This window comes from Oncorhynchus masou, chromosome 25 (assembly GCF_036934945.1).
Source record: "Oncorhynchus masou masou isolate Uvic2021 chromosome 25, UVic_Omas_1.1, whole genome shotgun sequence".
In the NCBI taxonomy this organism is placed as follows: Eukaryota; Metazoa; Chordata; class Actinopteri; order Salmoniformes; family Salmonidae; genus Oncorhynchus; species Oncorhynchus masou.
Window position 1 is genome coordinate 40,730,320 of NC_088236.1, and position 14,671 is coordinate 40,744,990.

At 44.1% G+C, this 14,671-nt stretch overlaps 1 protein-coding gene across 1 annotated transcript in view; it reads right to left on the minus strand.

Annotated features, from left to right (window-relative positions):
- The window catches only part of LOC135514331 (guanine nucleotide-binding protein G(q) subunit alpha), a 42,167-nt gene extending 27,741 nt beyond the window's left edge, over positions 1-14,426 (minus strand). The window contains exon 1 of the mRNA XM_064937740.1: positions 11,339-14,426. Coding sequence (XP_064793812.1) covers positions 11,339-11,474 — 136 coding nt within the window. The 5' untranslated portion in view covers positions 11,475-14,426. The remainder of the gene's footprint in view (positions 1-11,338) is intronic.
- Between the last annotated feature and the right edge of the window lie 245 nt (positions 14,427-14,671).

Genomic DNA, 14,671 nt, shown 5'->3' on the forward strand with positions numbered 1-14,671 from the left:
TACACCAAGTCACTTGGCTCTGTCATAACCTCACATGGTCTCTCCTATCATTGCTATATGCAGACGACACACAATTAATCTTCTCCTTTCCCCCTTCTGATGACCAGGTGGCGAATCGCATCTCTGCATGTCTGGCAGACATATCAGTGTGGATGACGGATCACCACCTCAAGCTGAACCTCGGCAAGACGGAGCTGCTCTTCCTCCCGGGGAAGGACTGCCCGTTCCATGATCTCGCCATCACGGTTGACAACTCCATTGTGTCCTCCTCCCAGAGCGCTAAGAACCTTGGCGTGATCCTGGACAACACCCTGTCGTTCTCAACCAACATCATGGCGGTGGCCCGTTCCTGTAGGTTCATGCTCTACAACATCCGCAGAGTACGACCCTGCCTCACACAGGAAGCGGCGCAGGTCCTAATCCAGGCACTTGTCATCTCCCGTCTGGATTACTGCAACTCGCTGCTGGCTGGGCTCCCTGCCTGTGCCATTAAACCCCTACAACTCATCCAGAACGCCGCAGCCCGTCTGGTGTTCAACCTTCCCAAGTTCTCTCACGTCACCCCGCTCCTCCGCTCTCTCCACTGGCTTCCAGTTGAAGCTCGCATCCGCTACAAGACCATGGTGCTTGCCTACGGAGCTGTGAGGGGAACGGCACCGCAGTACCTCCAGGCTCTGATCAGGCCCTACACCCAAGCAAGAGCACTGCGTTCATCCACCTCTGGCCTGCTCGCCTCCCTACCATTGAGGAAGTACAGTTCCCGCTCAGCCCAGTCAAAACTGTTCGCTGCTCTGGCCCCCCAATGGTGGAACAAACTCCCTCACGACGCCAGGACAGCGGAGTCAATCACCACCTTCCGGAGACACCTGAAACCACACCTCTTCAAGGAATACCTAGGATAGGATAAGTAATCCTTCTCACCCCCCCCCTCCCCCCCTAATGATTTAGATGCACTATTGTAAAGTGGCTGTTCCACTGGATGTCAGAAGGTGAATTCACCAATTTGTAAGTCGCTCTGGATAAGAGCGTCTGCTAAATGACTTAAATGTAAATGTAAATGTAAATGTATTTCTCGGCTGCTCATATTAAGCACATGCTGCACTATAAAACCGAAGTAGCCTATCTGGCATCATTGAAAAACGGACCATGGGAAAGCGTGCGGACTCCATTTGCTATTGGACTGCATACAGATGACAGGTATTTTTATCTCATGCCCCTGTTCCTGCCCATTTGATAATGGGACACTCTAAATTGAAAACAATGTTACATATTAGTAAAGACAAGATTAATTGAGAATAGTCTGATGGGTGAAAATATGATGAGAGAACAGTGTGTGCAGCCGAGGCAAGAAACTGATCGCAAGCTTCTTCTTTTTTTACTTTCTCAAATCATCAATACCCCATAGTCGCATCATGCAGTCTGTACATGTTTGATTTCTAAGACATTCTAAGGTTTGTATCATTCACAACTAAAGTTGCCAAATAACTCTAAATCAGGTGTATAGGACCTGTTTCAAATGATCACTTTTACACTCAACATAGCCACTTAATATGCGCACTTGCTCCGGAATGGGAAAAATATCCTTTCTATTTTATACAGCTAAGTTAAATTATATTCTTCTCACTATAAAACCATATTTAAATATTTATGATTTTATATAAATATAAAATAATGGCAATTGACTTAAAAGCAAATCTTGTCAGCTAAATGAACAAGCCTACAGCCTATTGCATAGATCAAAGCCAGATAACATACAGTAAGCCAACATATTCTGTTCTTCTGAAATACATTTTCTTCATATCATAATGTTTCTTTAGACCCGATTAAAGAAAATAATGGATTCATTGTGATGATGTATATTAAATTGATTTATGCAACTTTTTTAAATTTGCGTGGAGGCTTGTATGCGTGGAGGCCTAGAGATGCTAAACCTGTTTATGTTAATTAACAGTCAATTACCGTGAGACTGGCATACTTTTGCATGACAATAACCGTCTGACAAAATGTTGTGACTGCCACAGCCCTAGACTCAGGTTGTATAATTAACCGAGTTCTGTCACAGTACAGGACGGAGGTTTGTGTCAGGAACAGATGTCAGTCTCCTGTATCCATAGTGAGACACGCAGATACCCAGTGGCGCAGGTTACGTTAGTAACTACCAAAGGCAAGTGCACTATGAAAATGGGGGTGGTGAACCATTTACCTGTACCAGTACTGCTAGGAGATACTGTAAGCTGATCGAGAGCCTATGGCAGAGTAAACAGAACCTCCTTGATACACATAAGCAATGTGAAGTAGTCACTGGCACACTCTGAGAAAACACGTCCCCAACAGGCGCGCACTCGCCGGGCCCTACTGGCACAACAGGGAGACGTCTCTTCTGCACCCAGATCGAGTGCTGGGGAGGAAGAAAAATACAATTCTAGATCAGAGGCTCAGGCAGTTGTTTCAAGAAACGACAGAGGATGACACGTGCCCAGGTCTCCCAACAGAGAGCGGAGGAGACCAAGGCCCCCCACTGAGAATACACAGCCAAGATTTTCCTTTATCTGATGAGTTGATAGTACAGTTTGGCGCTGCACAGTTGCAGGACACAGACCTGATTTTGGGGTGGCGCAAAGTGAAAGTAGTGGATGGGAAACGCTTGTAGGGCATCAATGAGGTAAATCAGCCTATTACTGCATAAAGAAGGGCTTACTGTACTGGGTGGTTAAGAGAAGGGACGAGGTTCTAGATCTCTTAATGGTGCCAGGATCATATAGAGACACTGTACTCTACTGTACCTGGAGCATTAGCAAGTGCTGGGAGGCCACTTGGCCGTCAACAAAACTAAAGTGCATCATGAGTAGATTCTACTGGTCCCATGTTACGAATGATGTAGAAAAGTGCTGGAAGTCATGCGACCAGTGCCAAAAGACGACCCCGAAGTCAATTACAGAAACCTGCACATCCCAGCATTGAAACACCCTTTGAGCAGATAGCAATGGATCTGGTGGGTCCTATTACCCAAATCAGCAGAGGGCACGAATATATACGCATGGTAATCGACTACGCAACACACTACCCCGAAGCCATTCCCCAGCTTAATATGTCCACTAAAGGGTTTTCAAAGGAGCTGTTTCAGATTTTCTCCAGAGTTGGCCTACCCTCCTCTATTTTGTCGGACCAAGTGACCCCGTCCGTGTATGTCCCGCATAATGAAAGACTTGCACACCTTGTACAATATGAGTCAAACACTCACAAGTGTATATCATCCCCAAAACAATGATTTATGTGAACGCCTGATTAAAACTGTTAAGTCTATGCTGAAGAAGGAGATTGAGTGAGACGGGAGGAACTGAGGCATGTTAATACCTCACTTGTTGTTTGCTCTTAGGAAGGTACCCCAGTCGTCAACGGGCTTCTCTCCATTCGATCTGTTATATGGGAGGCAGTGCAGAGGGATCCTGGACCTCGCCAAGGAGGCGTGGGAAGCCCAGCCGTGTCCCCACAGAACACTGATAGAACATGTCGCTCTAATGCGAGACCTGATGGCCACGGTGTGGCCAATAGTGAAGGAACACATGGAGAGTGCGCAGCAAGCGCAACAAAGAGCCTACAACCGGACTTCCCAGCCCGGAAGTTTGGGGTCGCTGACGTGCGAGCAAGAGCAGAACCTACGGGCACTAGTTGACCGACACTGGGAGGTATTTTCCTCCCTCCCAGGGAATACATACCTCATCCAGCATAATTTATACACAGAGCCAGGCAAGAGAGTAAACTTAAGGCCTTACAGAATCCCTGCTGAGTGACGATAAATAATCAGGGAGGGAGTGAGAGAGATGGCGTTGACAGACATGGAAACTATTGAAACATACCCAAACCAAAAAACGTGGATAGATGGCAGCATTCATGCAAAACTGAAAGTGTGAATTAGCCCATTTAACCACGGCAAGGTGACTGGAGATATGGTTGAATACAAACAGTGCAGTTATGCCCTCAGTAAGGCAATCAAACAGGCAAAACGTCAGTACAGAGAAATTGGAGTTGCAATTGAACGGCACAGACACGAGACGTATGTGGCAGGGACACCAGACAATCAAGGATTACAAAGGGAAAACCAGCCACTTCGTGGGCACAAATGTCTTGCTCCCGGACAAGCTAAACACCGTCTTCGCCTGCTTTGAGGAAAACACAGTGCCACCGTCGCGGGCCGCTCCTAAGCTCTGTGGGCTCTCGTTCTCCGTAGCCGATGCGAGTAAGACATTTAAGAGTATTAACCCTCGCAAGGCTGCCGGCCCAGACGGCATCCCTAGCCGCATCCTCAGAGCATGTGCCGACCAGCTGGCTGGAGTATTTACAGAAACATGTCATCTCTCTCTATCTCAGTCTGCTGTCCCCACTTGCTTCCAGGATGTTCACCATTGTTCCTGTACCCAAGAATGCAAAGGTAACGGAAGTAAATGACTATCACCCCATAGCACTCACTTCTGTCATCATGAAGTGCTTTGAGAGGCTAGTTAAGGATCATATCACCTCCACCTTACCTGACACCCGAGACACAGATCAATTTGCATACCGCCTCAATAGATCCCTAGACAATGCAATCGCCATCACACTGCTCACTGCCCTATCCCATCTGGATAAGAGGAATACCTATGCAAGAATGCTGTTCATTGACTACAGCTCAGCCTTCAACACCATAGTACCATCCAAGCTCATCATTAGGCTCAGGGCCCTGGGTCTGAACCCCGCCCTGTGCAACTGGGTCCTGGACTTCCCGAAGGGGCCGCTCCCAGGTTGTGAAGGTAGGAAACGATACCTCCACTACATTGATCCCCAACAGGGGCCCCACAAGGGTGCATGCTCAGTCTCCTCCCTTATTCCCTGTTCACCCATGTCTACATGACACGCACCCCTCCAACTCAATCATCCAACTCAAGTTCGCAGACAACACAACAATAGAAGGCCTGATTACTAACAACAACGAGACAGCCTACGGGGAAGAGGTGAGGGCCTTGGCGGAGTGGTGCCAGGAAAATAACCTTGCCCTCAACATAAACAAAACAAAGGAGCTGATCATGGACTTCAGGAGACAGCAGAGGGAGCTAGCCCCTATTCACATCGACGGGGCAGCAGTGAAGAAGATGAAAAGCTTCAAGTTCCTCAGCGTACACATCACTGACAATCTGAAATGGTCTATCCACACAGACAGAGTGGTGAAGAAGGAGCAACAGCCCCTCTTCAACCTCAGGAGGCGGAATACATTTGGTATGGGCCCTAATACCCCCGTTTACAGATGCACCATTGAGGGCATCCGGTCAGGCTGTATTCCCCCTGGTATGGAAACTGCACTGCCTGCAACCGCAGGGATTTCCAGAGGGTGGTGCAGTCTGCCCAAGGCATCACCAGGGGCATACCGCTTGCCCTCCAGAACACCTACAGCACTTGATGTCACTTGAAGGCAAAATATCATCAAGGACATCTACCATCCGAGCAACGGCATGTTCACCCCACTATCATCCAGGAGGTCAGTACAGCTGCATCCAAGCTCGGACTGAGCGACTGAAAAACAGCTTCTATCTCAAGGCCATCAGACTGTTAAATAGCCATCACTAGCCGGCTTCCACCCAGTACCCTGCCCTGAACTTAGTCACTGTCGCTAGCCGGCTACCATCCGGTTACTCAACCCTGCACCTTAGAGGCTGCTGTCCTATGTACATAGACATGGAATAACTGGTCACTTTTATAATGGAACACTGGTCACTTTAATAAAGTGTACGTACTGTTTAATTAATTTTATATTTAATCCTATTAAACTATTTCTGCATATATACTATTCTATCCTACGTATTCTACAGAAATACTAAATATTCTATCCTCATACTTTCCATAATGTCTATACATCCCATCACATATTTAAGCAATAAGGCATGAGGGGGAGTGGTATATGGCCAATATACCATGGCTAAGGGCTATTTTTAGACATGGCGCATCACGGAGTATTGGCCCTATATCACAAACCCTGAGGTGCCTTATTGCGATTATAAACTAGTTACCAACATAATTAGAGCAGTAAAAATACGTGTTTTGTCATACCCGTGGTATACGGTCTGATATACCGCGGCTGTCACCCAATCAGTATTCAGGGCTCGAACCACCCAGTTTATAAATATATTTACACTCCCGGACTCTGACATTGCTCGTCCTAATATTTATATATTTCTTAATTCCATTCTTTTACTTTTAGATCGATGTGCATTGTTAGATACTACTGCACTGCTGGAGCTAGGAGCACAAGCACTTCGCTACACCCGCTACACTTCGCTACACCCGCAAAAACACCCACAAAAACATCTGCTAAAAATGTGTATGCGACCAATAAAATCAAAAAATGTTATTGAGTCGTTCCACAGCGCATGATCCAGTCCGATAGTTCTCGTACCGAAGCCAGACGGAATGATGAGATTCTGCTCAGGACTTCTGAGGAAGGAATGACATCTCCAAATGAACGCATACCCAATGCCGAGGGTAGATGAGCTGACAGAGCGGTTGGGAGAAGCGAGCTACATAACTAACCTAGATCTCACTATAAAGGCTATTGGCAGGTGCCTTTTGCCCCAGAAGACAAGCCTTTTACATTACGTGAAATTACCCTTCGGGCTTCACGGAGTTGGCGTGACGTTCCAGCGGTTAATGGACTAGCTACTTAGACCCCACCAAGCTCACGTTACAGCTTACATCGACGACGTGGTGATCCACAGAGAAGACTGAAAGATGCACCTAAAACAGCTACGGGCCTTGCTGGGGAGCCGAAGTGGAGCTAGATTGACAGCAAGAAATGAGGCTAAATATCTGGGGTACACGAATGGGAGTGGTCTCATATGCCCCCAGACAAAGAAAGTGGAGACTATCTGGGAGTGGCCAAGGCCAGTGCGTAAAAGCATGTGTGATCCTTCCTAGGGATCACAAGTTACAACCAGTGCTTTATACCCAACTATGCATCTATAGTCGCTCCACTGTCCGACCTGACAAAGAAAGACCTTCCCACCCAGGTGAAGTGGACTCAAGCAGTCAAAATAGGTTTCCAAAAGTTTAAAGAATCCCTGTGCACGAAACCAGTACAAAGCACACCAAACTTGGACAGTGACTTCATTGTGCAGCCAGAGACCTCTGATTTCGGCATAGGAGCAGCTCTTCAAGGGGTTGGGAGAGGACAAGCACCCCATAGCCTACATTGGCTGTAAACTCTCAGAGAGAAAAAGGAAATATGCAAGGTTGAAAGAGAGAGGCTAGCGATATTATTTGTTAGGAAGCAAATTCCCTTGATTGACTGATCACGCACCACTCACCTGCATGGCGAGAAACAAAGAGAATAATAGTAGGGTAACTACAGATTCAGGGTCCATCACGGAAATGCAAACTACTGTCCCGCCGCGGCCAGAGGGCACTCGACCTCCTGGGTAGATTCTGAGGACGGGGGTGTGTGAGCCATCCAGAGGTGTGGCGATCAATGGGAGTCAGAGGGGCGGGGGAACACAGGGAATCCTTGACGATGTCACAAGACTCCCCAAGCACACCCCTTATTACCGGCGCAGGGGAAGGTACAGGGCCAATTACGCACGGACAAAAGAGAACAATGGAGACACGCGAGGAATGAATCGACAAAGAAACGAGGAGAAATATAGAGAAAAGAAACAAGAAAAGGAAAGAGGACATTGAGACAAAGAAAAATAATGGATTAAAAGACGAAGAACGTGCGTGAGTGAAATCCCGTAGCCAAAAGCCAAAAGTCAAGCCTAGCCACAAAAGAGATTGTTTAATTTGTTGATTTTTTAAATACTCTTTGGTTTATAAGTGAAGTGCTCTGAACCGAGCTAGGTTTTTATTTCCCCTTTCTTGAACCTGCCGAGTGCCATGATATGAACATGAAATATACCATTTTAGATTTTTGCATCATAAAAAGCAGACTCTTCCTCTGTATACACCACACCCTGCTATAGATTGGAACCTTTCTGGACCGATCACATAATACATTTAATTTATATAGCTTGTGCTTTTCATTCTAATGTTGGTTGTTCTTATATTATGTATCTGAGGTCTACTATACATACATGTTACCGATGATCCCACCTGAATTCACAAACAGACAGCTCTAGGGAAGATCTTGTTCCCATTAGGATGTCTAAGATCATCCCCATGGCACTTCAGCTTCAAAAGTAAAGAGAGTCGGGAGGAAGGACCATTTCCACCATTTCCTCCTTACCTTCCAGGCCAACTACATTGCAGTCTCTGCATTGCATCAACCAATGGATGGGCGCTATGCCATTGACTGCACAGTTGGGCATCAGATTGCTTTGTTATATGATGCGGTTAGCTGAAATGTTAAACACCTATCCAGGTGTTGTGAGATATGGCAGGCGTCTGCAATGTAGTCAGGCTGGAACGCGGCCTCAGTTTTCATAGAACAAAAGGAGGCTGTGGAATAAACTTCTTCCAGCGTGATGACAAAGAGCCAATGAGTAGAAAGAGGCCCCACTTGTTTGCATTCAGAGGGGACAGTCAAAAATCTATAGTGTGTGCCTGGTTCTAGAGAGCCTGTATTCTGAGTGGTGTTTGAGGGGTTGCATTCGAGTCAGGAAACTGTTGACACAAGGCCAATGATCTAGTATAGTTACAGTACAGTGTTAAAACATTGGCATCGATGCTAAAGTTCACTGTATCTGGGCGGCGGGTAGCCTAGCGGTTAAGAGTGTTGGGTCAGTAGTCGAAAGGTCGCTGGTTCAAATCACCAAGCCGACTAGGTGAAAAAAAAAAAATCGGCCAATGTGCCCTTGAGCAATGCACTTAACCCTAATTGCTCCTGTGAGTTGCTCTGCAAAATGACTAAAATGTCAAATGTATCTGGAGTCCCCAAACTGACACATGTCCGACAGAGCTGCCTAACAATGGTTGGACTTCCTTGATACACTCGTAAAACTAAAGTGAACGGTCAATGTTAGAGTGTTAGTAATTACATGAGTGGTTTTTCTGTGAATTACCCATACTGCATTTCAAGGAATTGTTGATTCGCTGCTGCCGTGGAACAAATGTGAGGAAAATCCAGCTTACTGACCCATGTCCCGTAGGCCTATGAGTGCAGGCTTTCAGTTCAGGCAGCTAGGAGTTGATTTGATTACATCTGCCCCTTTTTAACCCAGTTAATTTACAAGCCAAAGACCTAAAACCCCCAGCCTTTTTACGTAAGTAACATTCATCATACAGTAGAACATATGTGAAACATTGATCAAATAGACAACATTTAGTCATTAATAGTACTTTTGTAATAGATAGTCCATTAAAGCTACATTCTGGGAATAGATAAAACAATGAAACGTGGTCCCTGCCACTTGTTTTGGTATAGGTATAGGCATATAGCCAGCATTCTAGATGCAAGGACTGACAATCCATGACATCCACATGATAGCTCTAAACATATTTTAAAGCTATTATTCTTGCTTGCGGTCTTCTTGTTTGTAAACACTAATAAAACCATATTTTATTTGTGGGTATGATAGAAAAGGACAGTTGTGTTAACATTAGGCATCTTCTTCAAGAGTCAATGGGTAGGCTTGCCTGATAATCAGACTGTGCTGTACATTTGTTTGGAAAAACTTCCTCTAACAAGCAGAATGCTGAATAAAATCATATTTTAACTTACTTCACTGGTTGACCAGTGAGTCCTTTTGCAGGTAGGAATGTGAGACAATATATCCACAGGAAAGTATAACTAGTACAACTTTTCAAAGCGCTGGTAGTGCGTTCAGATTTCTATCACTTGAAGCATTTAAAACAGCTGTCTATTTCAGAGACATGGGCGAATGGCGTGCACAGATTGTTGGGCCAAACGTTAGGACTCGAAACATGCAGGAATGTCTACATGCTTAATAGTGTAGGCCAACAGATAAACACCACTGTAAACACGCTTTTAGCTCAGGAGTTCTAGACCCTGTAATTGCTACCAATAAAACGCCTAGACTTTGGCCTCATCAGTAAACAGACGGAAACCACTTGGAATGATTTAGGGATCACAACTATCATCCTCAACTATCACTGAAATCAATTGTTGGATGGTGCGAGTGATTAAAAAAATGGTAGCTAAATACACTGAACAAAAATATAAACACAACATGTAAAGTGTTGGTTCCATGTTTCATGAGCTGAAATAAAATATCCCACTTTTTTTTTACATATGCACAAAAGGATGATTTTTCTCAAATGTTGTGCACAAATTTGTTTACATCCCTGTTAGTGAGCATATCCTTTGCCATGATAATCCATCTACCTGACAGGTGTGGCATATCAATAATCTGATTAAACAGCTTGATCATTACACAGGTGCACCTTGGGGACAATAAAATGTGCAGTTTTGCCACACAACACAATGCCACAGATATCTTAAGTTTTGAGGGAGTGCGTAACTGGTATGCTGACTGCAGGAATGTCCACCAGAGCTATTGTCAGATAATTCAATGTTAATTCTCTACCATAAGATGCCTACAACGTAGTCGTTTTAGAGAATTTGGCAGTACGTCCAAGCGGCCTCACAACCGGAGACCACGTGTATGGCGTTGTGTGGTTTGCTGATGTCAATGTTGTGAACAGAGTGCTCCATGGTGTAGGTGGGGTTATGGTATGGGCAGGCATAAACTACGGACAACGAATACAATTGCAGTTTATAGATGGCAATTTGAATGCATGGAGATACCGTGACGAGATCCTGAGGCCCATTGTCGTGTCCCATTTCTTCCATGGCCTGCATACTCACCAGACATGTCACCCATTGAGCATGTTTGGGATGCTCTGGATCGACGTGTACGACAGCATGTTCCAATTCCTGCCAACATCCAGTAACTACGCACAGCCATTGAAGAGGAATGGGACAACATTCCACAGGCCACAATCAACAGCCCGATCAACTCTATGCAAAGGAGATGTGTCTTGGTGCATGAGGCAAATGGTGGTCACACCAGATACTGACTGGTTTACTGATCCACACCCCTACTTTTTTTAAAGGTATCTTTGACCAACATATGCATATTTGTATTCCCAGTCATGTGAAATCCATTGATTTGGGCCAAATGTATTCATTTAAATTAACTGATTTCCTTACATGAACCGTAACTCAGTAACATTTTTGTAATTGTTGCATTCATATTTTGGTTCAGTATATATTCAAATAAGATGGCTTTGGAACTAAATTCGACATGTGTGGCTGGTTACAAAGTTAAAACAGGCTGATTCGCAGGCGTAGCTCGCGTATCACTACCCAAATGGAATTTTGGGCTTTACTTGCATCTCATCATCACCACTAGCTTACCGAGAAGCAACAGCTTCAATTCCCGCCGAGCATCCCTCTTATCCCGGCGGAGCTGCCTTTCGATCTCGTCGTTGATCCGCCTGGCTTCTTTCGCCTCCTCGCTGAGGCAACACGCCATTATGGAGTCAAGGGTCATTCTTTTAAAATTACTTTTCCTGCTTCTTTATGTAGATTCCAGTTGCAATAAATTATAACAGTTAACGAATATCATATCACGCCCTAGCAGCTGGCGAAAAAACACGGACGCGTTTAATATAAATAGGACATAACCTAGATGTGGTTCAAATAAAATTTATATTTGTGTTGCCCCCCGTTTCGTGTCCTTTCTGGTCGCCTGTCAGTCAGAAAACAGTGGCTCGGGGAGTTAACTTAATGTCAGTACAATTTTAATTGGGTAATGGGTAGTGTGAATTCTCTTCTAAATATGATCAACAGATCCGTCCGTAGTCTTTGTGATAAGCATTCTCATTCTTGTCCAGTCATCCTTTTCACGTCTTTTATTAAAAGGCATGTCTTCATATCCTACGTCCAATATAGTCCTATCATATCATCCGTTTGATGAAAAAATACATGAAACAACGTGTCCCCTTTATTTCCAATAGCTTGACTCCCGGGCGTGGTAAAGCAGAATATGGCGGACTTTCATTCCAATCCGCTAGACATGAATACAGTTATCTCTCACTCGCAAAAAAAACAACAACACGAAAAACACGCAACACCAATCGCATGTTTACTTTACAAAACGGAAAAACTCGTCATCCGTGTGCCTTCATGAATAGGAAAATGTCGATTATTCCGCTACACGTTTGTCTATAATACAAATAGAAAAAACGATGATGTTTCGTACAGCCCTGAGCCTTTCCCTTTCATCAATTCCATGTATTTTTACAGAGACCATTCAATCCTGGTCGGTGACGTCGGACAGTGGTAGGGAGTGTCCTCAGAAGAAAAGCGACTCGAAAGTGGGCCTAGTCCCATAACAAGCAGTTGATGTTACCTGCTCTACCTAAAATCTGTACAGAATAATACCTTCTACATTTGCATGATGGTAGTAGCTGCATGTAAAAAAAAAAGTAATGCAAAGAGACTGGCATTATTGCATAGCAGAAGAAAAACCCAAGGTAAGCAGACTAAAGCAGTATCTCTACAAGGTATAGGCTCGTCTAGCATACCATTATCCCGAGAAATGCTATCTGCCAAATATGTTATCAGTAGTGAATTGGTCTGTGTTGCACAACTTGACCTTTAATCAACAACAATAACAACAAAGGGCCCTACAAGTATCTGAGTTGCTGTTTATTTTCATGTCACAGCTTGGGCCACGGAATAAGTGCAATTTATGACTTGAAGCCCACACAACCTCATAGAATCTGAGGTTTAAAATCCCTGAACCCCAGCACTGCAACTCACAGGATTTAAAAACATGACTGCAAGGAAAGGAAAATAAATGTTGCCGAGTGAGTGGAACACAAACCTGTTCAAGGCCAGTAGACCTAATGCAGATCTATTGTCGGCCTATATGCTAATGTGCCTGAACTACCTTTTTGAACAAGGCGATATTGTGCTTCTTCACTCGCTGTGTTTACTCAAATCATAGGGCACTGCTGTGCTTCCTGTCTATGGGGTAATGGACAGGATACTGCACTTCTCAAATGTCCTTGAGTACTTCTATTATGCACATTTTAATTAAATGAGCAGCGAAGGCATTTTACATCTATTTAATTGGTCATCTTAAAAAAAGCCTCACTGGTACATGCTTCAGGTCTAGCAACCATTCCTTAATATAGTACAGGTTGGGTTTCTGTACCAGCACTGAAAAAACACATGGGCAAATGATTTCTGCATGATGGATCATTACCTTGGTCATGGAATGAATATAGCAACAGTGATTGAAAGTTAATGGAACTAGTTCTTTTGTTTTTCATCATGTTTGTTATGGGGTTGGAGGATGTTCATTTTCCATGACAAGTCTGCTCCAAAATAGCGTTGGCCTACACAGCAAATAATGATATGTACAACTTTTTATTTAAAACATTATTATATGTAAAAACATATTATACTATGTAAAGTATTATTATTGAGCCATGGAAATAGACTTATGTTTATTTAAGCCCTGTGGCTCCTCTCATTGGCAGTTTTGGATTCTCTGTTTGCTTACTAACTAACAGTTACAATTGAGTTTATCTCACTGAGGAATTGAGTGTTAGTAACTTAAGCAATCCATTTGAGCCATGAAATGGTGTCATAAAAAAAGAGTGAGAAGCGTTTAGGGAAATGTGCCTTGTCCCAGATCTGCTTTCAGGGGACACCAGTCACTCAGGCTCCCAAGTGCATCTCAGTTCAAGAGGCGTCACTGCAGTATCTGGTTCGATTCCAGGCTACATCACATCTGGTCGTGATTGGGAGTCCCATAGAGCCGCACACAAATTGCCCAGCGTCATCCGGGTTTGGCCGGGGTAGGCCATCATTGTAAATAAGAATTTGTTCTTAACTGACTTGTCTGGTTAACTAAAATAAAAAGTCAACCTGTGTCTGAAATGAAGGGCAACCCTCACAGGTAAACATTAGCCAAAGTGTTGGTGCCAGTCTGCTATGGTATGTTAACTACTACACTAGGAAGAAAGAAAGAAAGAAAGAAGAAAACAAATCCACAACATCTTTATAACAGGAAAGCAATTACATAGGTAATCAAAACTTGCAATAGCTATGTTTCCATGAACTTTTCCAGTGATTTTTTTTCTCGACATTTAATTCACAGACAGACGCGACAATTGCCTACCACTGTGCGTTTCCATAAACTGTTGTGTCGATAAAACAGCTGGACGTAATGACGTCACAAAACCTAAAATGTCGAATAGAAATGTGGTTGAAGTGTATCCATCATTATATTAGGCACATTCCGGATTATTAAAGTGGCTACAGTCTGTATGCCCAGCCCACCTATCTTTCATGTCTCCGGTAGCCCGCAAAATCCAGGATGGATATAATACAAACATGGACTAATATTTGCCATATTCTTATCATTCTCATTTGTCAAACTTATCGCCACTGTCCGTGCCATGGTGTAACTTGCAGTCACGCAGGCCTAGATGATCTGAAACAATTTGATAGTGAAACTTCAAATTGCAATGTGAAGCAACTCAGGCATTCTTGAAAGTCAATACAAACCTGGTCCCGCAATTATTTTTTTTATTTTTTATTGTTGAATAAATGGATGTTGCGAGCAGTAGGCATTAGAATTACATGTGGAGTGGAGTTCGGCAATCATATTTATTCGAAGAGCAGTTTCCATCATCAGTAGCTACTGTGTGTTTCCATTAATAACTTGTCCAC